This window comes from Crassostrea angulata, chromosome 7 (genome assembly GCF_025612915.1).
Source record: "Crassostrea angulata isolate pt1a10 chromosome 7, ASM2561291v2, whole genome shotgun sequence".
Lineage (NCBI taxonomy): Eukaryota > Metazoa > Mollusca > Bivalvia > Ostreida > Ostreidae > Magallana > Magallana angulata.
The window spans coordinates 3,032,649-3,059,756 of record NC_069117.1 but is presented as its reverse complement, the minus strand read 5'-3'; the positions used below and the strand labels follow the sequence as shown (position 1 = coordinate 3,059,756).

Below are 27,108 nucleotides of genomic sequence, written 5' to 3'. Positions count from 1 at the left end.
CCATTAACATATTACTTAACAAGAAAATTTAGGGACCCCATAAAACTTCACTATATCTGTAATTTGGTAATATTGAGGCTTTTAATCAAACTGACCTTCTCCCACAACACCCAGTATTTCGTACTTGTTCATCACATATCACAGTGTCTTGACTTGAGCAGAAGCACATGTCAAAAGGCCATTCTGTCAAAATAAAAACATTTTCAATCAACATACTCTATACAAGTAACAGTCTATCAACAGATTTAATGTACCTGAAGCAGTTCTTCATAAAATTGTTATTTTATCTATTCTTCAAATCCACTATAATCAAATTGAGATACAAAACATTTGGGGGATATCATATTTAATCATTATCTTTGTACACATGCTATTGTGAAATATAGTTCATGCCTAATAAAATTACTGAGTTGTATTGCACTGTATATAAGTATAAACAAAATCTAGTTTTGACATTGTTTAAAACAATGACTACTTGTAAATTGTGAATATGTTCTACAATTATTTTGGGTTTTGTTTACCTCGATCATGTTTGTTAATTTTTGTAAATTAATCTGTGCACAATGAACATGACCATATGCCAATATGGTACCGGTAATTGTCAACAATGTAAACTGAATTGCTTTCTGAGCAATGCCAGAGTGTGTTTTAATCCCCTTTTGTCTCGAGATTTTGTGGATTGACACAGAAGTTTAAAATGTAAACTGATTGCTATTTTTACTGGTTAAATTCTCTGTCCTGGATTACTACACATTTCTCTTTCTGAATGTCTACATTATTGCCCAGACCCTGAATCTTATCAGAAAACTGATAAAACTTTTCTCACACAAAGACTTTGAAGATACCATTGATAAGTGGAAAATATGATAATGCTAGCAGCAGTATTGCCATAAATGAAGCACACATGTCCTTACAAGTAAAACCCTATTGTATTTCATTTAAAGCTTGTGCTGGTCGACTCTGAACTTCTACATTATATACTTACAGGATCAATAAATCCTCAAAAATGATTTAAAGCTCAGAAGTAAAAAAAAAAAATAGGTGACATTCAAGCGGTAATCTAATAGTGCAGTATTTTTTTGGTGAAGATTGAATAGTTAAACTGCATTTCTTGTTTGTTTTTTAAATAAAGTGTGTAATATAATGATTTTTTTAAATTATGCATGCAGAAATTTTATGTAATTTAATTCACTGCCACAATAAAAGTTTGAAATTATTTATGGTCAAGTTTAGTGTTTCTGGCTCATCAGTAACTTGCATAATAAATACTGAAATCATGTGAGAGAAGTCAGGAGCCCAGCATGCAAATTGATTAGAAATTAATAATTGACTAGTGTTATGGCTATTTTGCACCCACACCACAGAGTTGCTTAGATATTGACTCGCAAATTTATATTGTGTTTGAAAAGTCATTATAAAGGAACGTTCAGTGTATCTCTGTCTTTGTGATTTGAACAGTTTCCATAAATTTACTAGTTTGTCTCTCACCTCTCAGCGATTTGTTCTAAGCATTAACATTATTTTGAATGAAACTGTTGACAACTTATGCGAGGAAAAATAAAGATAATATATATTACACTAAAGTCTTACTACTTAGAGTAGATCTATGTCAGGTTTAACTGTCTTCACTTTGATCATTTTCATGTTACAAATAAACTTCAATCCTAATTTACATCAGAGACATAAAAAAACATGATGTTATTTATGTCTCTGTTTACATTCACAGAAAAAATAAAACTGATTGGGGGGGGGGGGGGGGTGTGGCTATATTTTTTTTTTCAACACAAAAAATTAAGGAATGTATCTGAATTTGATAGTGTTTTGTTATAACTTAACAGAAAACTTTTAAATGATCAATTTCTTATAATTTTGATATGATTTACATCCTTTACAACGGTTTAATTTACCAAAATAAAACCCCACCAAATCTAACAAAAAATGTAGGCCTATCAATTCATAAACCATCTAAAATTAAAAAAAAATCCTTATAACAGCTTAAGTTAACATGACTAAATATTTGTAAATTCATACTCAAAAGCTTGATAAAAATACGAGAAAAAAATACTTACCTCTTAATTTGGAGCTCTAACTTTAAACATATTTAAATCCATTGAGAGACATGTCTATTTAACAAGTGTTCGAACATGTAAACAACTGACACAATATACAAAAGAAATTAATTGTTTTTAAACGATCCAAATTCTAAAAAACTAGGAAAATCCAAAATGTTCACATCTCAAATTAATGGAATTGTATTCACAGTCACAAACATGTGGTTATTTAACAATGCAATAACTATTCCGTGTTATTGGACGACATGCTTTGCGCCTTATACCTTGTTCGCTCTGTCCGCCATGAATATTTTCCTTGCCAACATACCCATGATGCACCGTTACAAAAGAAGATTTGGCTAAATGACGCATATCGAGAGAACGTTAGCAGGACGGCTTTTAAACACAATTTTCACTACTTTTCGTTCCTCGATCTAATTATCCGATCTATTTAGAAAACAATAGCAAATATATTATTTACGTATTGTAAATGATAAGAATTGTACATTTTTGGAATTTTTGGTTCCTCGGTAAATCTGTCTGTCATGCAGTTTCATATAAAATGCTCTCTCTCTCTCTCTCTCTCTCTCTCTCTCTCTCTCTCTCTCTCTCTCTCTCTCTCTCTCTCTCTAAAAGAATAGATGGCTATACCCTACTGAAAGTCCAAGGTCTTGTTAAAATGGTTCTAACTGCATTTTCACTGGAAGTGAAATTTGACGGTTGTAATTAGATGTTCGTTTTGAATTTATACAGGTATGTCTGTTATAAACATTAATAGTAGATTTATAGGTATCAAATATATGTGGAAACCACTGATAACTAACTATGATTAAATATTTAAGCGGCGTATTTTCACAAACTGTGAAACAAAATTTATTACAGAAACTATAGCTGCAATAAGGTAGCCCTCTCCCGATTTTTTTTTTTTAGTTTCACACATTTTTGTGATTTTATGGCCTATTAGCAATAAAATATAGTTTTCACTATAGCATTCCAGGTTAATTAAATTTTTTAGTTTTAAACATTAGTTAAATTTCAAATCTTCAAACTGTACATATATATTTATTTCAAATAAAATTGCAATTGCCAATATGTTTGTTTTCAGTGCAAAGCTTTACACTTGTGACAATATATTATCGTGTTGACTAATTGGTATCTATGTAAAATTTAATTGACACTATATATGGTTTATACATTTATTCACTTACTGCGTAGATATAGATAATCATTTTTGTGAATTTGGCCCGCGTCATCCACAGAATTTCCCTTTTGTATGTTAAGGCTGTCTAAAGTTAATTCTAAGTTTAACGTAATCCGTGCGTACGTACGTTTATAAGAAATTGTGTTTTAGAAAGAAAAAATAATCAAAGTCCTATTTTTAATTGATCTTCTCCAGTTTGATTTTACTGCAATTAGAACTATTTTAACAAGAGCTTGGACTTTTTGGTAGTTGTGTCAAACAGCAATTTGACGTAGGCCTGTCTATTTCATTCCTGGCCACTAAGCCATGGCTCTTTGAAATCAACACGATTTGTCTGACTTTTGGGCTGAGACTACGCAATCGGTGTATATTTCGCTTGAAACCGCGTCATTTTAATTTGTTTTGACACAAGAAATAGATAGCTACGTCCAACCGAATGTCCAAGGTCTTGTTAAAACGGTTCTATATAGAAAAGATCATTATTAAAGAGGTAGCCTAATTGCAACTTGAATACACTTACTGTATTTTGATTTAATGTAAATGAATAAAATCATTTGTTTAAATGTGTTGTTTGTTTTTATATTTTCGCTGTCTTTTGTAGGTTTGATATTTTGAAGTTACGTTAAACGTAGAATTAAGTTTTGGCGGCCTAAGGTTTCAAGTGAGGTTTCAACTGATGTGCTCTCTCTCTCTCTCTCTCTCTCTCTCTCTCTCTCTCTCTCTCTCTCTCTCTCTCTCTCTCTCTCTCTCTCAGGTGTAGTACTGCAATAACATGTAGTACAAATGGTACGTACATAATAACACAGAAACAGGTGTCAAAATCCTTAATTATTAATTAAGGAGGAGAAAAAATCAATTCTAATTAGCACCAATAACGACAAATTGTCCCAAACTTTAGAGATGTAAAACAGAGAACAGGATGTGGCAACAGGATGACGACAGCGACTCCTCGGCGGACTCTTCCTATAAATACTGGATTGACAGAGAAAAATTCCTGGAATCTCGGACATTGAAGTATTTTTCGCTGGGATCTAATTTTTGCAAAACCTGTGGTAAATCGGTAATTTGTATTTGAGATGTTAAAATTAAATCATAAACTACTAATAAGTAATCAGAATGGATTTCACTGTCAAAAACATTAATATTTCAAAACGTGTTTAGTTGCATGTATATAGATCCTCGAATGATAAATCTCAAACCCTTTCTAAATAAAATGGACATTACGCTGTTTTCTCCTGAAGGAGGGGTGTTTAAATAAATCGGAGTTTTTTTAAATTTTTTTTTTATTAAATTTATTGAGAAAACTAGTAAAAAGTAAACAATATTCACTTCACTTGTCTCTGAAAACAATATTTTCAAAATACTTGTTCATATTGGAGTTTTTCAGTAGTTTACCCATGCAGTTATGTAATGGACATTTTCTCCAAAAAAGCGTGATAATGTATCCAACTATACTACCAGAAATGCACAGAATTATACTCTATACCAAAATGTCGTTTAGATTTGTATAAAGCTTCGTTTGTTCATACTGTTGTTGATGAATAGAATGCGCTTTCATGTTATTTTATAGACTATAGTTAGAATCCCTTCTCTTGTTGCAATCATATTTGATGCAAAAATTTACATGATTGATAGATAATATTGTATGTTCATTTTTTGTGTATTCTAATATCGTTTTGTTCGAAATTTATCATGTTTTTGCCAAGCGGTTCAAATTTGCATAAAATAAACGTTCCTCTCTGGATATTCACTCGAATTGATAAGAGTATGACTTATCAAAGCCCTGTAAAGGGATTGTTTCCATCGGAACTCCTTGGAGTCGTTCATCATATACCATCCGGATATCCGATGTAAACAAAGCGGAATATTTCAAAAGTTGTGAAAATCAAGAGCAAAAAATTCCTTCTTTTTGTATCAAACCACAGTCAGTTCGTGTTGGTGTGCCCATGCCACATGTGTGACTGGTATTTTATGTAATGGAGTAGATTTCTACCAGATATATACTGCAGTTCGTTCCATTTTCATTCCCTGACCATTGGAAGACATGGAGCGAGAGCGACAAGAGTACCTGTCGGCTGAGGAGTTGAGAAATCGGTTATACCACAATCTCAGGGACCGCGGACTGTTTGACTCGATAAAGGTTAACGCCCCATACATACATAATCAGCTGTTTTGTGTTTGAAAACTACCAGAAACCAAATGTATTTTAACCTGAAACATGTTTACACCTGTCTCCTAGATATATCCAGAATTTCCTCAACATCTGTAATAATGCTTACAATTGTGAAAACAAAATTTTTGAATAGAATTTGAATTCTCCTTAAGTTGACCTTAACTAACAAGGTGTTGATGTCACGTAATTTATTAATGTTGTGGATTCAATATTGTCTTAACACATTTTACTCATGCTGTAGATGTAATTAGCAGATTCCCACCTCAATTAAGATACAGACATATTCATGATAATACGCTTGCATTCAGCAACAATAACATTAGGTAAATAATGCTTTACTTATAAATTGGATATGAAACTAATGGAATGTTTCTGTATACATGTTGCCGCACATGTGCTTATAGACTTTAATTTTTTTTCTGTTACCCAACAAAAATATTTTTAATCATTGAAGATTGTAGGTGTAATTCAGAAGAAGTGGTTTGTATGAAATTTTAATACCCAAAACATTAAGATCAAGGTTAGCACCTGTAATATAATGTATGATTACTCATTAACTGTGGTGATAATATTTATAATTCAACAAAATTTAAAGGCAGTACAGCAAATACAAAATGTAAAATGAGCATATTAAGTATAATAATTTCTTGTTTATTTAGAGTCAGCTAAGAAACAAACTGGTAACAGAACTACAGCAAACAACCAAAGGAAACCTTACCGAGAGGACGCCGAGAGAGGCGGAGGAGGGGTCCCTATTACACAGAGCATCTAACAGCCTGGTGGCTGACCATCTACGACACTGCAAGTATGACTACTCACTCAGCGTGTTCCTGCCAGAGAGCTCAACTCAGCGGGACAAAGTAAGTCTGAATACAGCCAGAGGATACACTTTCAGTGCTAGTAGTGGTTTATGAAATAAAATATGTATGACTATTGAATAGTTGGTTTACAAATATCTGAAATTTCAATACATTTTTTTATGTCCAAAAGAATTCTATTCTAAACCAAATAATTATTCACTTACACAATTATTTCATACACAATATATCTCTATGACCAGTTGCTAATACCATAGATTGTCCAAGCACTTTTTGATATCCATAAAAAGGACTTTTAATCTCCAATTTTTTTACATGGTAGATTTTCACCACACATGACCTGCTTCAACTTCTTGGAGTCAGTTCCCAGTCCCGGCTTTACCGTAAAATGGTAAGTGGCAAGGAATTAGAGTCAGGAAATGGTAAATTAAAACTCCTAACTCAACGATTGAATTTACCCACTTACTTTGTGTATTTCAGGCACAGGGCCAGTCTGATTCCAATAAAAAAGGTCAGTTGTTAGACAAATATTTTTAAAGTTTATATTGAATTTATCATAATAAAAAAGTTATTTTAATGAAAAATGACACTTGATCATATACATACACAATTTAATAAAAAACTTTAATCTGTGTCATTTAGATGGCACCACCTTAGTTAGATTGACGCACAAATGTATTGATTTTGTTAATTATTAGAACAAGATTTACCCTCTTAAAAAAATTTAATTCCTTATGATCAGAGATTTGTTTCTGAGGAATTATTTGATGACTGCGAGTGGTTAAAGCTGTAAACTTTTGTAGGATTTCTGTGGCAGCTGCTATGTGAGTTATCTTCTCTTCACTCAGACGCTGTGCAGGAAAGTGGTACTCAGACCGACCTTATCAAAATCGGAGTTGTCTCAGAACTGGGTAAGTGGAGATCATCAAAAGCATCTCTTGTTCAAAATATGCCTGTTGATACATAAAATTAAAAGATGCATGTAAATTGATGCATAGAAGTTCATGTAATCAAGTACCCATATATTTGTCACCCTTTCTCCAAAAGTCATCTTTAACTGTATTTCATGTAACGGAGTAGAATAAAAGGGCCAAGTTAAATTTATTGCATGATAATTTACATAAATTATTATTTTACCGAAAATACAAGCTGAAGCATACAGTGAAAATTAGAAAATGTATAAAATTATGTGTCAAAAAATCATTTGCATTATTTTTACATGTACATATATATCCATATTCTTGCACTGCTAGATGAGAAATTGGGAGAAATGGAAGAATTTTACTCCTCAAAGCGGGATGAAAATTTTAGAATAGGAGCAACAGCCATGGAAGAAAGACTAATGTCATTTCAGAGACAGCTAGAAGAGAGATACAGGACGGACTTAAAACTGGAGGTAAGACTGACTTAAATCCATTACAAGTCTAGTACCATAGCAATAGCCCCTACTTTATGAAGTTGTAGGAGCTCAGTTTTACATTTCAAATAAAACTTGGGACAGAAAATTACCAGTATGAATTGAAGCCTAGATTGAAGCCTAGACATTATATTAAACTAAATAATGTGGAAACATTAGAATTCTTGGTGGCTCAGTTTTTATGTTATTCATGGGTTACCCTTCCCCACAAATTTACATCCCCGATGAAAATAAATTATGAAAGGGGAAGTTATCTTACTTAATCTGAAACCTGAAACATCCACAAAATTAGATCCCCACAGAGAAGCTAAAAAACCCACAATGAGTAAAGTGAGTGTGTTCATTGTCAGGTGGCCAGGATTAAGGACAATGAGGCAGCAAGGATTCGTCTGGAGGAAAAGGAGCAGTGTCGGAGGGAGTTCGATCAGCTGAGGCGAGAGGTAAGGGAGATTGATGAGGCAAAAGGTAAGGGGAGGTTGATGAGGTGAGAGGTAAGGGGAGATTGATGAGGTGAGAGGTAAGGGGAGGTTGATGAGGTGAGAGAGGTAAAGGAAGATTGATGAGGTGAGAGGTATGGGGAGATTGATGATTCGTAAGGTAAGGGGAGAATAATGAGGTGTTAGGTAAGGGGAGATTGATGAGGCAAGATTCAAGAGGTTGATGAGGTGAGAGAGGTAAAGGAAGACTGATGAGGTGAGAAAGGTAAAGGGGGAATGATGAGGCAAGAGAGGTAAGGGGAGATTGATGAGGCAAAGTAAGAAAGAAAATTGCTGAGGCAGGAGCTAAGGGGAGATTGATGAGGATAGAGGTAAGGGGAAATTGATGAGGAGGGAGGTAAGAGGAGATTAATGAAGCGGGAGGTAAGAGGATGAGGCGGGAAATACAGGGAGAATAATGAGGCGGGAGGGAATGGGAAATTGATACTTTTTTACATTCCCTTTTCTATGGTTATTTGAACATACTTTATTCTTTTTTCAGTTGGAGAGAACATATCAACAGAAGTCTGATTCACTGTTACATAAAGAAAGAAATTCAATAGAGAGAATGCAGAGAGAACAAGATGTAGGTCTAATTAACACAGTCTACTGTAAAGTAAAAAGTAAAAGTGGCTTCTAACTTGTCTGTAAGAACTCTCTGTGTAGAACTGCGCATTGAACATTAAAAACAATGTCAACAATTATTTATAGATTCACGAAAAAGAAATTTATGCCCAAAGACAGTCAATTTTAGAGGAAATAGAGATTTTACGCAAGAGAGAAGCAGAGATCAAACGAGCGTCAGAAGCCAATGAAAGGTTTGAATTTTTTTACCTTAAAGCGATAACAATAATTTACACATCTATTGAGATGTACATGTATTACTTATGACTGAAGAATAATCCTATTGAGATGTACATGTATTACTAATGACTGAAGAATAATCCTTTGCATTGAAGTTTTACTCTTTGGCAATTTTAAAGAGACACAGTTGATTTTTTTAAAACATGTATTTTCTTAAAACATATCTTTCCCTTGTAAAAAAAGTAGAAAAAAACCCAAGATGTATAGTGGAAGGAACAAACTATACTGGTACATATAGAAGCAAGAACAACATGTAGGCATATTTAAATTTTAACCAACATTATAGAGAAAGAAAACTAAATGAACAGAGAGTGAAGGACAAAGAGACCGACCTCCGTCGTAGAGAACAGGAAGTCAGAAGGATGGAGGGAGAGTACGAACAGAAGCTGAAGAATGAAATGACCAAGTGAGAAACAGTTCAGAGCATTCTTTTTGTTTTACTTCATTAAACATGGTATTTGTGGTGAGGGGCTTTTTGAAAAAATAAATGCCGGAATAGCTAGCACACAGTGAAATTCTTGATTTGTGTTTTAGATTCAAAGTTGAAGAACAGGCTAAATACATGGAAAGATCCCAAAATCTGGAAATCAGAGAAGCCAGGGCAAGAGGTATGTCTATAGTACTCTTATAGTCTATAGTATCTCTTGTATTTTTGTATTCAGTCAGTTGATTGCATCCTTATTCAAAGGGCTTCTATTAAAGTGAATATTCTGCTTGTTTCAAGCTAAAAACGAATACCTGAGATGTATGTTACAATATTTACTTGATACTGTAGATATAATTAATTTCCAAAATTTTTTAAAACATGAAGCATGCTTACTGGGGATTTAAACAATTTGTTTCAGATGAAGAGAGAAGGATAAGAGATGAACAGGAGAGAATTCAGAGTATCCGGGACGAACTCAAGGATAAAACAATGAGAATTAATGAATTGGAGGTAAGTGGTTTCATATTTAGTACTACATGTACATAAAACAAGAGAGATTAAAAACCTTCAAGTTGATGGTTTGTGGCGAAGATATTGCAGAATCTGTGATCAATATTACATTGCTACTTAAAAAATAATGAACATAACTGATATACCAACAAAGAAAAAATTATTTTTTATGTATGTGAACCTTTTATCAAAAGATACTGACAGTCACGTGAAATGATATTTTATATTCAGTGTTTATTGATTAATTCCTGACTATATTTCAGACCAGAGTACAAGAAGAGAAACATGGTGAAGTGTCAGCAATGAGACAGAACGAATTACTGAACGCCAAGCTCAGAGATGTAAGTGTACATTGAACTGACACTTCAAATGTTGAGTAACATAAGTTGAGTCAAAATTTCAGAAATGTTAAATATTGATGAAAAATGTTTCAGATGGCAGATTACAAGGTGCTGAAGGAGCAGAATGCTGTGATGAAGAACGAACTGGAGACCCTCAGAACGTATGTATAGACATGACATTATAGAAATGTGTACAAGTATGATCAATGGGAAAGTCTATTTATTCTGATGAGACCATCAGGAGTGTGTATGGTTGTGTCACTTTGAGAATTTGTACATACATGAATATAGAGAACGATACCATCAAAAGTTCATAGGTGTATTTGATGCATGTTTTTTTTGTTTTAATAGGAGGCTCTCTGAGGTCATGCAGATCAATGAAAGAGAAAGAGGAAGTATGTGTTACCATTATTCTATCTAGTTTTTCAAAAGAATTTTACAACACTATTCAAAAGTTTATGATATTGAAGTGCTAAATCGGAGGAAATAAAAGCTACAAAAAAAATGTATGGGGAAAATTCTACATTGGTTAGAAGATGAATGTTGTGGTTAATATGTAAACAACGATTACAGGACAAGAGGAAATGATGAAGGAGTTGAGACGGCCGACCCCGGAGACCCTGATGTTACAGCGAGATCTGGAGAAAGCCAAGGAGAGTCTGAGACAGGAACAGACTTTGGGCAACGCTGCCAAACAGCAGCTGGAGAAACGCCTACAGGAGGAGGTAGGGAGCTGATTGGCAGTGATTGACAGCTGTATAGCCTTGTTACTCATTTAAATGAATGTTCTCTTCTAGAAAATGCACAGAACACAATCACATTAAAAGAAGGAAAATTTAACATTCTGTGTTTGTAGATGGACAGGAACCGGGACCTGTTGAGGAGATTTGAGGACCAGACTCTACAGATGAAGGAGATGAATGAGGAATTAGTGGACCTGAGGGCTCAGCTGTCAATCACTCACAGAGGTATACACTCTGTAATATAGATTATAACTGTCAATCACTCACAGAGGTATACACTCTGTAATATAGATTATAACTGTCAATCACTCACAGAGGTATACACTCTGTAATATAGATTATAACTGTCAATCACTCATAGAGGTATACACTCTGTAATATAGATTCAAACTGTCAATCACTCATGGATGTATATAGCTTTCAATAGATTCTATTGTTATACCCCTTAAAACAGTTACTATATAACTCTATATGAAAAAAAGTCCAGCATTTTGACTGCTGGACTGGAACTATTAGATTGGAATTGTTAAAATCGACTGTTAAAAAAACTGTTGACCTGTGACGTCACATTCTGCGAAAACGTGTTATGGATTAGAAGGGGTATAACAAAACAGTTGTTGACTGTGTTTCGGGCAACAGTTGATCTGTCGGACCAGCTCGCAAACTGTTGCCTTCGGCCTTGGGCAACAGTTTGCGAGCCGGTCCGACAGATCAACTGTTGCCCTCGACCCCAGTCAACAACTGTATACTGTCAATCACTCATAGAGGTATACCTAATCATAGATTTAAGTGGTACCTGCTAATCTCCCACAGAGGTTTATGCCAGCAGATTTATTTAATTGTTTCTAACTTTTCAGCTTTGACAAATGAGGTTTACAGAAAACCACATGAAGAAGGAAACAACATGAAGTAAGGATTTAACATTGATTTCCTCAGCTGATTTAACTGTACTGTGAAATTCCAGTTTTTTTAAACACTATATATATATTTCTGTGAATGAAAATTGTAGGAGAACTAAGAATATTGTGATGATTTTAATAACTAGCTACTTAGTATCTTGTATCTAAAAGTAGAAAATAGTTACTTCCCATTGATGTTTTTGGTTTTAGTTGTCTATAAAATTTTTGACGTAATGTATCCTGATTTTGCAGCCGTTCTGTATCTTTCCGCGTCCCCACTCAGGCAGCCCCTGCTGAAGGGGACAGGGTGGGGGAAGTGGAGGAGTACCTCCGACTGCCTAGGTCCAGACAGACCACCCCACGGCGCCCCGACCCCGCCCGTGCCCAGCAGGAGTATGACCAGCAGGACGTCTATAATGAAATTGAGGCCGAGTTTGGACTGCCATCTACTGGGAAGAGGAGGCTTTACCCAGCATTCTCTGAGGACGACGCTTCCTCTGTCAACTCAGCAGATGTAGTAGCTGATGCTAAATATAGACTGAAGAGTTTGGAAAGGGAGGCCCAAGTAATACTATGTTTCTATTTCATGAATTAGACATGCCCACAAATAATTATTTGTAATCCAATGCTTGCAGCTTCCAATTATTTGTGCATTTTATATCTTCTTATGTTTGTTCTCTACTAAAATTTGTTGTGTTTTTCTATAGAATTTAGAAGCAGCATACCGAGATTTTCATTACAAACTATCCAATCCAGCCTCTGGCCCTGGGGATCACCCAAAACCTGCAAGAGTCGTTGAAGATACACATCTGAAAGAGAAAGAACAAGGTACAGATACACCAAGTTCTTTGAATTTTGTTTTTTCCAATGCACAGTTCATTCTTCAGATTGTCAAGTTATCTTGACATTTGACCATGTTAAGTTTTTGATGTAGGGTTTCTGTGCAATGAATACTTTCAATGTACATGATATTGAAAAGCTACCATTGATGTATGTAACATTTCTAATTTTCTGAATTTGCAGAAAAACAGAGTCAGAAAAGAGTTGCTTCCCCTGTGGCCAGCCCTATACACAGACCTTTGTCATCTACTCCTTACCAAGGGAGGCAATCCTCTTCTGGAGGAAATCTGAATGGTATGGAGCTGTCTTGACACTGATATTTCTGCAACTGTCCCAGAACTTGCCTACTTAATCCAATCTCATGTTGATTCATTATTTCAGACAGTCTCCATGAGCTGACTGGGTCTGGAGCAGACAGGAAAGCCCCGCCCAGGTTTGACCTCTCTACAATGTCAGACGATGGAAACCAGTAAGTCCAACTAAAACACATTTTCCAACTATTTTTGTTTTAATAAAATAGTATGTTTAATATTGTCAACTTAATGTATATATGTCATTTACAGCTATATTGGTATTAATTGAATATTATGGTTATTTTATGTTAGAAGAAGTAAAAGTGTTCTTATGAATATTTATAAATGATTCACATATTAAGTGTATGTCTGCACAAGACCGCGGAAAAGAAATCGAGAGAAGCAGCATGGGGGAAGAGGAATGACAGATAGTTTGTTTACAAAATTAGTGAAAATAATCTTTTGAAGTTGACAAAAAATTAAATCCTTCATATTTTTCTTTATGAAAGAATAACTATTATTAAAAAATTAATAGACCACCATTCTGTTCGCCAAAATTCCCTATACCCACAACACAAATTTTTGCGAGCGATCTCGAGCGCTCACTCTGTTGAACTCGCCTCTAATTAGAAAATAAAGAAAACATAATGTCAGTTTTACCACTTTCTGTGTTAAACACGGCATATATAGCTTTTTGAATTTTTGTTGAAACCAAATACTGTACCACAGATATCAGAATGTTTATTTATTTTTTGACAGTAAAGAAAGAGTGGAAGAGCGGCCCCGGCCAATCACGGTGTCTGACCTTGAAGCCAGACCAGGGTCACCCAGTATTGTAGTTGTCCCAGGATCAAGGTCAAGTGAAGAGGAACTCTCACCTAAACCTGGATCAGGTACTGGTTCTCGGTGACTCTGTGTCACAGGGCTAAGCTGGTTTTTCCTGTACAGCTACATTTTGTACATATGAACTATGCCAAAGGCTTCCTGTGAGTCTGATGATTCAGCCATACCAGTAGTTATTAATGAATTTGAGAAATATTCTTTTTTTTATGTATGTAAAAGGTGTGAGCAATTTTCTGAACATTTATACTGTAATTCTGATATTATTCTATCGTGTGTTGTCAATAGCTGCCTTTGTGACAGAGGTCATGACCCCACTACGACCTCCAGCTGGGGGTCGATTACAGCCCATTTCTCTGGACAGTGCATGGAAAACCCCCACACAGGATGATGCAGTGAATGAAGGTAACTTAAAAATGCAGTTGATTTTGTTAACCAAATAAATTCATTGTTTCAATTGTTTGAACTATTACCAGGTACTTTCTTCAGAGTATTAGATGGAGATACTTTTACCTCATCTTACACTGATATCTTGTTTGAAAATGTTTTACAGCAGATTTTTAATTATACTTGTAATGATTTTACATGATAGAAGAGAAGAGGAAAGAAGAGAGGAAGAAAAAACAACAGGAAGAAGAGCTGAAGCAGTGGGAGGAGGAGAGAAGACAGAGGGAGGAAGAGAGGCAGCGTAAAGAACAGGAGTTACAGGAGAAGGAAGAGAGGGAGCTGAAAAGATTGGTATGGAAGTTTCACTTTATATATCTGTATAACACCTTGTAGGGGATCCATTGTCTTAACAATGTATGCATACATATACAGTTAATTATTGCAGGGATGTTGACACAATAACATATTTGTAGGGAGTCTGTGTTATCAATGATACCAATATTTTGATTGAATGTATACTGTTAGAGAAAATTTTGTTGGAGTGAGTCTGTGCTATCAATGGTACTGATATTTTGATTGAATGTCTACTGTTAGAGAATTACATTGGGACCTGTTATAACTATTTGTCAGGAGGAAGGTGTAGAATCTGAGAAGTCTGAGGCAGTGGCGAAGGAGCCGGAGATTGACCCGGTGATGAAGCAGTACATGGAGATGGTCCAGCAGCAGAAGCAGAAGGAGGAGGAGGAGGTGAGAGGAAGAGATGAAGAGGAGATGAAGAGTGGGGGAGAAATGGAGAAAATAGGGAAGGATGAAGGGGAGAGGAGTGGGTTGGAAATAGGGAAGGATGAAGGGATGAAGAATGGGTTGGGGAGAAACGAGGAAAATAGGGAAAGATGAAGGGGAGAGGAAAGGCTGGGAGGAACAGGGAAAATAGGGAAAGATGAAGGGGAGAAGAAAGGCTGGGAGAAACAGGGAAAATAAGAAGAGAGGAAGGGAAGAGGTTTAAAAACAGTGACAATTGAATAGGTGTTTTATAAAATGAGATGTATAAGAGGAGGAAGAGGTAAAAGAAAGGGGATGAAGGGGAGAAGAGGGTGAAAAACAGAGAAAGTAGGGGGCTTGACTTATAGAATCTTCTTCCCAAGAAACAGTGCTCCAGAAATGCTTAAAATAACAAGAAAGCATCTTTGTGTTGTGTAGATTGTAAATTGTAAAAACATTATCCCTCAACCAAAAGTGGCTAAGTGAAGGGTGCATAGTTCAACATGGGAATGTAATGGGGATTTTTGTATGAATCGTTTCAAGAAGAATGATTTGTGATGCATGTATAACTATGTAAACATCATGATATGGTGTAAAACTGTTCAAACTGTGACCCCAAGAGGAGCACAAAGAAGTCTTTTTCATACATGATAAAGATTCAGATTTGGTTACATCATGACACAAAGTAAGAATAAGGGTGTGGCTGAAATCGGCATAAGAGTTTTATATAAGAAAATTTAGAAAGAATATTTGAGAACTGGTAATTAAGTGCAATACAGCCGTGGTCTTTTTGTAGTTACATGTATCAGGGAAAGTGTACTAGGAGAAAAAGATAACAAATGCAAGCTTTTCAATATGTCTCACAAAATGAGAAATCAAATTTGAAGACTAGATACAGATTTTAATTTAATTGTGCTATTTTAAGCAGACCAAGACAAAGAGAAAGGTAACTGTGTGGCTATTCACAACATGAAACATTGGTCCATAGCACCAGTCAGTTCAACACATCAATGTGCCAATCATCAGCCATCATTCATTGGAGCTAGATTAATGCTAGATAAGACAAACTTATGTCAGTAGGGAGACTGGGCGGTCAACAAACCATCATTAGATATCTATTTTATTCAGGAAAAAATCCAAATTTTTTGGCTTAGAATTTTGAATATTTACCTATATATTTTACACTGAACTTTCTTTTCAAGGAGGTAAGAAAAATTCAAAATTGACCATCCAGATCTTTAAAGGGAGTTTGATCAAGCAGTTTTTATTAAAGCAAAAATGAGGATGTAATTTTTAATCTTTCAGTTGAGTTTCATATCAGATGAATTAATTTTTAATTACGTTTAAAGAATTATGCTAGCGTCTTGAACACAAGATTTTGCACTGGCAAAAATAATTCACTGTCTTAAAGAACATTGGATGACAAACATCATTTCACTTGAGACTAAAAAGATTTTTGGGCTTTTTCAGGATTTAATTTAATGACTATTCATATTAAATAAATATAACATATATTTAGGCAGTTTGGGCTTCTGTAAACTGCATTTCATTACAACTAGAATGAAACTATTTCAATGTGATTTGTTTTAACAGCTGTAATAAAAGACATACTGGTACATGAAAATTAAAACCACAATTCAAATTATTTATTTTCAATTATGGTTGCAAATTCTATGAACAATGTGACATTTTAAGTAATATGTAAGGTACACAGGCATCAAAATTCCCATCAGCACTGCAGTCATTGTTTTACAACTTACGATCCATCTTAATTTTTTGGACTGTTTTAATGACTGTGTTTATGACTCAAAACTTGACAAACAAGCATGTTATATAAAGCTCACTTTCAAGATGCTTGATTGTTTGAAAGTGGAAAATAATCAAATAAATTGATAAAATCTAGACATTTCGTGATGTAAATGAGATGGAAAATTCTTGATCCTTTTGCTAAGCAACAGATTTTGAAGTATACAAACATGCAATGAATTTACAATTGACTATTTTTTGTTATTTTGTTAGGTTGCAAAGAAACCGATGGATGTGTGGTCCAAAGGCACCAACAGCCAAGCTGTAAGTACTAGTATTGTAAATCTGATCGGTACATTCCCACTGTTTTAATCTGTCTAGCTGTCCATTTTAGCTCTTCATAGCACTGTAAATCTATCTGTTAAAAAAGCAATTAATTCACCCCTGCGAATGTTATTGTCATTTAAATTTTAGACCACGTGATTTTATTTGACCCTTTCAGTTTCGCAGTAAAAATCATGCCTCGTGTTTATAGTCTATTTCATAGAATCTAGGTACTTGTAATCAAATATAAATCTAGAGGTTTATTGATTCTAAACTTTATCTTCATTAATAATTGGTGGATAAAATGTGTTCTAGAAATAAATGCGACAATACAAAAAATAGTTCTTGTCTGCTTTTGCAACAATTAACATGCTTGTAGAGATCCCTCCTGATGATTAATTTTCGATCCGCGCCTGACCTAGTAATAGCATCAATAGTGCAACAGACTATACTATTTTATGCAGAATGTTCCTTGAAAATGGCTCGATATACTAAGTTTTTATACAGAACAGACACCCATTATTTCTCTAAAAACATGGTATTGCACACCACAAGCATCAAACATGGCTATGATTTTATTAAGCAACCTAATGTCTATACTTTCAACCACTTTACACGTGGTTGAACACGAACGATAACTCTGTTCTGAATATTAGCGTTTCGTATAAATAACCGCTAGATGGTGAAATAAGACATACATCTTGAAAGGTTTTCATGTTTTAACATAAATCCAAGTAGGGTATGATATAAAAACGACCTGTACTTACGTATTTTGAGAATATTATCCGAGCACTCATACTTCCGCTCGAAATTTCACAGGAACTGAGCACATCTCGGTGAAGTCTCGTGAACTTTCATTCGGGCACCTCTGGATTTATTAAATACTTAGCAACGATAAAGAAAACATCCCGAACACATTCGCAGGGGTGTAATTGGTACCGCAGTTTTGAACCAAGCTTCGGAGGAAGAATCACCACCCTTGCATTTATGCATCATCCATTTTTATTTTCAGGATACACAGTCTGAGTTCTCTGTGGCTGAAGACATTCAAAGGTTTGTATAAACTAAAGTATTGCATTTTACTCGGTCATTATTAATTCTCCTTACATATTCCTAATACTTGAGTTACTGATGTCACCTGTCATAACTCTGTGTATGGACTGGTTTTTTTTTCCAGCAACAATGGATCTGATGAAGACTTTGGATGGTGATCAGCTGATCTCAGGTCACCCTAGAGTTCAGTTTTATTGTTGGCCGTCCATAGACAGAAATGAATGTTGGCCGTCCATAGACAGAAATTCTTTTATCTGTGATAGTGTATTGAATTTGTAAATGTTCTCTTAGAAATGTTATTTATATATTTTAGTTTGTATCTTTAATAAATGCATGTAAAACAGTCTAAGTAAGTTCATTTATTATATGCCCGTATGTGAAATTACATGTACGTCCCATATATTTTGGTAATGATATCTGATGAACACTTACAGCTACATACATGTATCATCATCTTCGCTAGCCAAGGGTTTTCGGTCCACTTCGCTCCCCGGCGTGGACCAAAAACCCTTGGATAGCAAAGATGCATATCATAAACCTTGTCTAAAATTCAAATCATTGCATTATGATATCATTTTTAAAAATTCTCTTGCAAAACAAAATTTTTTATAAACAATTTATTTTGTGCATTTCGCACATTTCTACTTATATACAAAACTTGATAATGACTACAGTCTATGAAATGAATTTACATGCACTTGTTCTGGTAAACCAGATTATACACATAACCAAATCAAAAGAAATTAAACAAAAAGCTCCTCTACTTCAAAGTACAGCTGATTCATCATTCCCCCACACTATATTACAATTTATATCACCAGACTCATTAAATTTAGTCTCCAAATAAACATACACTGTACATTTAATATTGAATTGGTGGTTAAAAAAACCCAAAAAACACTGGAAAACTTGAATTACATAAAGATCGAAGTATCACACTACAATGATTTTAGTCCACAGTCCAATTTATCAGAAAACAAATTCAGAGAATTTAGTCACTAGAATAACATTTTTTTAACATAATGTTGTTTTTCAATCAATGCTTCATTTTCTTCTCGTTGGGCTCCCCAGTCTTGGTTTTCAGAATGTTTTGAATTTTCTGCCACTGTCGGTCTAATTCGGCCTTCTCGTCCTTTGGCCCGGCACGACGGGTCTTGCGTCCATCAGCCATTTTGACTCCATACTGGAAGGCAGCCCTGAAAAGCAGATAAAGATAATAATGACGAGTCTTTGCACCTTTTCTACGTCTGTTTAGATCATTCGCTGATTGTGACTTTCTTACCATCTAGCCTTGGACTTTATACTTGACATAATAAAATATAAATTTCCAATTATTGATGGTCAACATATCACTAACAACAGCTGAATGTTTTCCATGACAATAAGAATATTATCAGCCAGTATTTACAGATATCCTAATAAGAAACAAGTTAGTAGAAGAGAGACTGAGTCCATACTTAGGCAGGGCCTCCTTGTTGGCCATGTAGTCGCTGTATTCCTCCTGGGTGTCAAAGTCCCATCGCCCTATAGGGCCTTTCTTATTGCCCTGGTCCATTTTGCTGAAGTCTGCCTCATCATCAGAGTCGCCCAAAGCATCATCAGCTTCCTCCATACTGAAAGAGAACAAGTGATTGAAATATTATATATATATTGAATGTACCATGACATAATGAGAAAGCATTTTGTATATATTTTTATCCCTTTTCAATAAATCTGGTAATGAGACAACATGTATCTGAAGTATAACAAGGTTACTGGGATGTGTGAACAGTCTCTCACCCCGGATAACACTCGGCGTAACTGTCAATGAGTGTCTTCTGTTGGAGCTTCTCCATCCACTTCTTGTGCTTATCAACCTTCTCCCTACAATTCACACACAGATTTAAAACAGTGCAGTCCTTGATCACAAATTGTATATGAACATAAAAAGCCTGTGACAAAATTAAAATATCTATTATGAATTCTTAGACATTAATACTAGCTTACTTTTCTTTCTCTTTTTCCACATCAGCATAACTCTGAAAAATAGACATCGATTCAAAACATCTGACAAGAAACAATATGTAAAAGTATGATCCTGAAAATCATGAAACAAATTTAACCAAAAATCCACAGCACTTCAACAGAAGTATCACATTGCAGTATGCATGGGAGTTTGAATACTAAGATCTTTAAGAAACTAAACTGCTTTTTTGTAAAGCAAGTCATACATGAGCACGATATACACAAAGGCAAGTTGAAATGAGGTGTTTTTTTTAATCAAATTGAATTTTGAAGTGTATGAGACTATATCTAGGGTATATTATCATACAGTCACAGTAAGGTTGCCTTATTTCTGTCACTGACCTTGAAGCGGTCGTTGATTGTCTTGACAAGGTCACCAGCTGACCCTGGTCCTTTCGTCCTGTCATCATCCTGTAACACACAGATTACTTATTGCAACACACATCCTAGCAATAGTTACGCTCTGACAATCAAATTGTCATCTTAAGTAAAGTTTGAACATGAAAGTTATTCTTATCATAATTTTCATAGATTTGATTGACCCCATAAAGGCATTCTGATAAACATCATTATTTGTGGAGATAATGGTCAATTATTAAATTGAAATCAAAGGGAATGAATATTTAATTTGTAAAAAGGAGTTTCGTTTTAAATTCACAAGCACAATGATGTGAATCAATTATCTTGGAAGAATAAATGTCTGCAGCGTTGGCGACAGGAGGGGACAGAATGATGAGTAGAACAAACCTCCTCTACAGGCTTCTCAAAGTAGGACTTCCTCTTCCTGTCATCCCTCCTGTCCCGATGGCCGTCTCTCTCCCTGTCCCTATCTCTATCACCGTGACGGTCTCTATCTCTACCCCGATCTCTCCTGTCCCTATCTCTGTCTCGGTAGTCCCTGTCTCTGTCCCTATCTCGGTCCTTCCCTCTATCTCGGTGATCATCTCGGTCTCTATCTCGACCACGGTCCTTCTTGTCTTTCTTGTCCTTGGATTTTGAGTAGGAGGGCATGTAATCTCCAACATCAGTGTAGATACTGTAAAACATGTCATTTACACTACAATATGTTAGTTTCAAGTATACAAAATTTTGTAAAATATGGCATCATGTAAAGAAAATCCAGTTAAACAGGAGTGAAATAGTTTTCACAGCTTACTTGTCATCAGCTCCAGGTAGTTTTTCTTTAGGTTTGTCATCATCTTTATTTTTTCCTACAAAAAAAAAATAGATCCATAATGGTACTCACTAATGTTATTTTAATGTATGGTAAAACTTTTATTAAGATAAGTTAATTTTTCAACCTAGAATACTTAATTAAAATGACTTTCATTTTTTTATGCTTGGTTCTTGTTTCTCTGTGGTAAGTTATCAGTCTAGCTCTACCACAAAGAGTGCATTAATATTCCTAGTTTATGTTTTTTAACTGGCAGCAGAGATCTACAGCGATTAGATCTCACCTTTCTCTTTCTTCTTGAGTTTCTTGCTTTCTCTGCGCCCTTGTCTTAAATAGGACAGAATCTGGGTCAACTTGTTGATGACGATGTCATTGGTGGTGAGAGTTGTCGTGGCCTACAGAGAGGAGAAAATACATACAAAGACCATGGTAATAAGGCCACATACATCAATATCCAAGGATCGATGTAAACAGGGTCATCATATACATAGATATCTGGGCACTCTTAAGGTAAATCTTAACTACAGTACATGTACATAGAGAACTCAAGATCCTGCAGAGACACCAGTATTAACATGCACTGCTTATGTTGATATATTTTCCAAGACACCTTTCTTTTTCATCTTTTTAAAAGTATATTTTTTATTAACAATTTACAGGGGTGCCCTTGCAAAGCAGTAGCAAGATGAGATGCAATGTTGGATAAATGAGTACATACCTCCAGACTGGGACAGTCGTTGTTTGATAAATGAGTACATACCTCCAGACTGGGACAGTCGGTGTTTGATAAATGAGTACATACCTCCAGACTGGGACAGTAGGTGTTTGATAAATGAGTACATACCTCCAGACTGGGACAGTAGGTGTTTGATAAATGAGTACATACCTCCAGACTGGGACAGTAGATGTTTGATAAATGAGTACATACCTCCAGACTGGGACAATCGGTGTTTGATAAATGAGTACATACCTCCAGACTGGGACAGTAGTTGTTTGATAAATGAGTACATACCTCCAGACTGGGACAGTCGGCTTTGCTGCGGATGGTGGTACATGGTACATCGTTCTCTGCATAGTCATCTTCCAGATCCACCACATACGCCATCCGTCCCGGCAGAAACAGCTCGTTCCTCTCCGGAAATTTACTTTTAAATAATGTCCTGAAGATGCTCCTGCCTACAGTGTTAATAAAAATCAAGGTGATTATTGTTCATTAAGTTTCATTTTCTGTATAAGATATCTAGTAATGAGCTTTATCTGAATGACATATACATGTACAAACCGTCATACATCTTGCCTCAACAGATATGTAAATGTACCAGAGCTTTATTTTATTTTACAACACTGCTTATTGCTAACAGTCCTGTCCCTTCATACATGTACATTGCAGGTGCACATTTCACTCACCCATTCTGGTTTTAAAATGCATTTGCTCCTCTTGGTCCACTTCTTTATCTTCTCTGAAATATTGTTTTAAAATTAAAACTGGGACAATTTGATGCAAAAAAAAAAGAGAAAAGAAAAAAAAAAAGACAATAATTATTACAAAGGCAACCTGAATGTTTTATGTTTATCTTCAAGAATTAAAATGTGACTATTTTGATGGACCAGTGTGGCATTTTTGTTATAAAATGATGAGAAATAATATTTGATGCTTCATTAAGCTCTTTATTGGTATTTTTACCTGTGTTACAATATAACTCATTCATTTATACGGGTATCTTACTTCTTCTGGGTGACCACCTCCTCCATTATCTCCTCTTCCTCGCGCTCCTTGTAGCTGATTTCTGCTCTCACCTACAAACAAACCCAAGAATGGTCAGAGCTTTATCTTTCATGACAAAACAGCCTAATATCTACATGTACTGTGGAATCATTAAAATTCGTGGTGGCTCAATTTTCGTGGTATTCATGGGTAGCCCTCCCCCACGAATTTAAATCCTCAACGAAAACAAATTCATAAAGAGTTATCTTTGTTTCTGAAAAAGTAACCGACGCATCCAGGAAATTACATCCCCGCAAATGAACAAAATAGTTACAGTCCACGAAAATTGGCCCCCATGAATTTAAATGATTCCACAGTACTTGTTATGAATAAATGCTTTTTGCCATACAGACCTTCTCCAACAGGGCGAAGTCCAGACCTTTTACCAAGTGAGTATGCTCCATGTCACCTCCCAGGTACTTGGACTCCTGGATCAGCTGCTTACGTTTTTCGGCGTAGTTGTCTCCCCTTTAATATCAATACCACAATGTATGTCATTTCTCAACCTTAACAAACTTTACCTCAATTAACAATTTAAAAGGAACACTGTCAAGGCAGAATGTTTGCTAAGGATGAGATTTACTTCATGAGAAAAATCCAAATTTTAATTTATAGTGAAATGTTGACTTCTGTCATATGTTTGGTGTGTAAATTATGTAACAAAATTAAATCACTATGAAATATCTTAGAACAAAATAATTGTTTGCCCAAAAAGATTTCTGTTTCTACGATACAAGCCAAGCAGGGCTCTACATTAACTTTTTTTCCTACTTGTCCATTCGGACAAGTGACCAAGATATTTACTTGTCCGAACTTCAACTTCACTTGTCCAAAAAATTTTCAGTATTAAAGATCAAATATTGTCAACTTGAAAACTACAGTTCTGTATTACTAAAATAAAGTCATTTATCGATTATTCTTGCCATAATTAATAACCTGACTTCTTAAATGGAAACTTAAAGTGTCTTTCCTAAATGTATTGGTTCCATATAACATTAAACATGATTTGTCAGCTGTAGCTTTGTCATGGCAAATTACAAGACATTTTAAATTTTAAAATACATGTAACTCTTAAATTGATTTCTTATCTGTTTTTTAAACTAAACATAAAAAGTCATCATAGTCTATCAATGATGAATGAAACCTAATATAAATTACATTTCTTTCCATAATCCTTTTAAGTTTATCTTTGCTACCTATTCTTCCTTTCTTTTTGATAACATGTGTGTTTGGTACTGTGTAAGAACTAAGATCCACATCTTTACAGATCAATATTGAAAGTTGTTTGTAATTAGTGAACTTCAATCCCGATCAAGAGTAACTCAATTGCATTTCAATTTGAAGTCGGGATCAAATTCAAAATAACTAATCGATAAACTTATGACGGGACTACAGATAAACTTATCTCAAAACTTTCTTTACTTTTTAAAATGTTGGAGACTTCTTTACATAAAAATGCACTTGTCCAGTCGGACAAGTGGCAAGCAATATTCACTTGTCCGTATATTTTTTTAAGTGGTACCGGACAAGCGGACAAGCGTTAATGTCGAGCCCTGCCAAGTTTCGTTAAGGAATTGACTGTTGCTGTATCATACAAGAACAAATGATGTGTGACTTACGCCTTTACATCTGGAGCCACAGCTCGATAATCTGCAGTGGTGCTGATAATCTCTGTCTCTGCATAATCCTTATTGACACCATCTCGCCTCTCCCTGGCCTGTCATTACAATTCATAATCAGTCATTCCATTACAAATAATCAAAAGCAAAAACTTTTTAAACATTTGAATCAATCATGTACATGTATGTTACTGATCCTGTTGTGAGAATGCTTTAAAAACTATTTTTGTATTGTATTAATTCTTCATTGAAATAACTACCGGTAATTAACATGAAACCAAAAACCCTTTTCCAACCAAAATTTTTTAAGAGATGAAGAATTTGTCAAATACACTGAAGTAATGTTTTCAGGAAAAAACTGTTATTATCAATAGTTCTTCAAGAGTTGTTTTATTTTTTCTGCAGTAATTGAAATCCTTCATATTTAGTACATAATTTTGTCATAGAGAAATGGAAGGTAACTGAAATAACCCCCAACCCCTTAGCTGATTTTTTTGTAGCACTTACCCTGTCTCTGTATTTTGACTCCAGTTCCTTCTGTCTCTCTTCTTCAAGTCGCTTAAGCTTGGCATAGTAACTTTAATTATAGAAATACTACGATTGCAAACTTTTACTTACATTGTATATAAGATATAGATGTAGAATATATGTTCATAAAAAAATAAGTGTTATAACAATATTGTTTTGTTTTGAGCAATTGAAAAAAAATTATTATCAAAATACCTCAGTCATTTCAAAACAAAATAATTTCCACCTATACTACGACCCTATATTCATACATAATAAAGTAATGCAATGTACTTGTTTTATAATTGGATAGATGCTGTCTATAAAGTATTACAAAGGAATTGTTTTATGACTAGATAGACACTGTAGTTCTTGTATTACATTTTCTTTTTTCTCCTTCTTGTTGCCGGATCATCTTCATCTTCTTCTGGTAATGGCACTCTGATAAAAGAATTGATCAAGTAAAATTAACCTTGACAATTTGAATTTATTTCAGAATGCCTTTAACGTTCTATGAGAATATTGACAACTTCAGGGAATAACTTTGGGCATTGATTTAATATCATCATTGTGTGTCTTACACAGGTTTCTTGTGTTGTGTCACTGCTGGCTTTGTTCCGTGATGAACTGTAGAGGAGGACGCTGAACCCGAAGAAGAGACCCGGGGGGTCATAAGCATCTTACGGAAATCCTCATTGGTAAGATGTTGCCTACAAAATATTGCTTCTGATTATGTATTATTTGATATCTTTTTACGGCAATTATTTTGTTCTAAATGAATTAGCTCTACTTGTTGTTAAGTTTCTAACAAATGATTGTGTTGGGAAATTTTCTTCATGTATTAGCTCTACTTGTGTTTGGGTATTTTATTAATATAACAGTGTCATACCCTTCATCATCTTCTCCAAAATCCTCAAAATTCTGTGGAGGCAGCGGATTTGAGAACACCTCGGTTTCACCACCTTAAAATAAAACACACAATCATGCTCTCCTATACTTCATATGATCGATTCCTATCTGGTTGATAAAATTGGGGTACCATATGAATGTATTACCAAATGGTAGTTAAACCAATGAGCACAAGAATAGAGAATAAATATTCACATGTATCAACATTTCAAAATCAATTTATCCCATAATGTCTGTCTCACTTACAATGTTTGATTTGGGTCAATAGATATCTTGCATGTTATTGTTCTTAATAAGAGAAAATAGGATATCACTGTAAAGTGATTGACCACAAACTTGCTATTTGCAGGAAAAATCTTTATGCAAGTAGTGGAATGAAGGACATATTTCTCTCAAAATGTCAAAAAAGATCAGAAAAAATACGTCATACTTTTAATGTAAAATTATCAATAAAATGGATATATTACCCCCATGTGTTATTTCTTTCTCCGTAGATTCATTTCTTTTATTGAAACAATAAATATTGTATAAAACATCAACACTACTTGATTACTTCGATTATCAATCGGTCTGTTATCAAAATGATTTCAACTGATATGATGAAGGTAAAAACAAATAAAATTATCTTAGAACTAACAAAGGCATGCAAAAATACCATGTTTCAAAAGCCGAAGCACTTACGTTCAGGCATTTTCTTGATGCACTTAAAACTGTACAAATGATCTTTCTCAGTTTCTGTTCCAACTTTAACCGGAAGTAGAAGAAAGAAGCCAAGATAAATTTAGAACCGACATAAGTCAAATATATCCGGGTATATTAATTATATGAACATGATGAAATCAGAGACATTATATATGTTATTTATGTCTCTGAAAATATCAGCAACAACGCAGAGGGAAAAAATTAAATTTATTGTGAAAATGAACTTGATTTAGGACATACGTAAATAAACACAAAATTGGATT

At 34.7% G+C, this 27,108-nt stretch overlaps 3 protein-coding genes across 10 annotated transcripts in view; 1 reads left to right on the top strand and 2 right to left on the bottom strand.

The window, feature by feature from the left end:
• The window catches only part of LOC128156436 (cyclin-dependent kinase-like 5), a 28,676-nt gene extending 26,298 nt beyond the window's left edge, over positions 1–2,378 (bottom strand). For 5 of the 6 annotated variants that reach the window (XM_052818583.1, XM_052818586.1, XM_052818587.1 and 2 more), the window contains exons 1-2: positions 2,070–2,378; positions 96–183 (exon numbers count right to left, since the gene is read on the bottom strand). In XM_052818583.1, coding sequence (XP_052674543.1) covers positions 96–132 — 37 coding nt within the window. In that variant the 5' untranslated portion in view covers positions 133–183; positions 2,070–2,378. The remainder of the gene's footprint in view (positions 1–95; positions 184–2,069) is intronic. The other variant, XM_052818584.1, reaches the window with a different exon arrangement.
• Positions 2,379–5,096: 2,718 nt separating this feature from the next.
• LOC128155159 (centriole and centriolar satellite protein OFD1-like) lies at positions 5,097–18,514 on the top strand. 3 transcript variants are annotated; one of them, XM_052816737.1, is made up of 30 exons: positions 5,097–5,392; positions 6,085–6,285; positions 6,566–6,634; positions 6,724–6,754; positions 7,047–7,154; positions 7,497–7,639; positions 8,011–8,100; positions 8,639–8,722; positions 8,848–8,954; positions 9,287–9,406; positions 9,535–9,608; positions 9,846–9,937; positions 10,201–10,278; positions 10,372–10,439; positions 10,630–10,673; positions 10,852–11,003; positions 11,135–11,246; positions 11,879–11,930; positions 12,173–12,485; positions 12,628–12,748; positions 12,944–13,054; positions 13,142–13,229; positions 13,813–13,946; positions 14,182–14,298; positions 14,486–14,631; positions 14,911–15,027; positions 15,971–15,988; positions 17,062–17,112; positions 18,125–18,165; positions 18,290–18,514. In XM_052816737.1, exons 1-30 carry the CDS (start codon positions 5,297–5,299, stop codon positions 18,321–18,323), a joined length of 3,012 nt encoding a protein of 1,003 aa, XP_052672697.1. In that variant the 5' UTR covers positions 5,097–5,296; the 3' UTR covers positions 18,324–18,514. The 3 variants fall into 3 exon arrangements, with proteins under 3 accessions (XP_052672697.1, XP_052672696.1, XP_052672698.1); XM_052816736.1 differs by having other exon boundaries at positions 15,968–15,988; XM_052816738.1 differs by lacking the exon at positions 15,971–15,988.
• LOC128155160 (protein Red-like) lies at positions 18,510–26,908 on the bottom strand. The gene is made up of 18 exons (XM_052816739.1): positions 26,825–26,908; positions 26,124–26,196; positions 25,816–25,944; positions 25,616–25,675; positions 25,235–25,304; positions 24,728–24,825; positions 23,462–23,576; positions 23,070–23,140; positions 22,751–22,803; positions 22,356–22,519; positions 21,627–21,738; positions 21,326–21,380; positions 20,917–21,205; positions 20,512–20,580; positions 20,152–20,183; positions 19,945–20,028; positions 19,623–19,778; positions 18,510–19,361 (listed from the first exon to the last, which is right to left on the bottom strand). The coding sequence occupies exons 1-18, from the start codon at positions 26,832–26,834 to the stop codon at positions 19,202–19,204; spliced, it is 1,800 nt and encodes a 599-aa protein (XP_052672699.1). The 5' UTR covers positions 26,835–26,908; the 3' UTR covers positions 18,510–19,201.
• Positions 26,909–27,108: the final 200 nt, after the last annotated feature.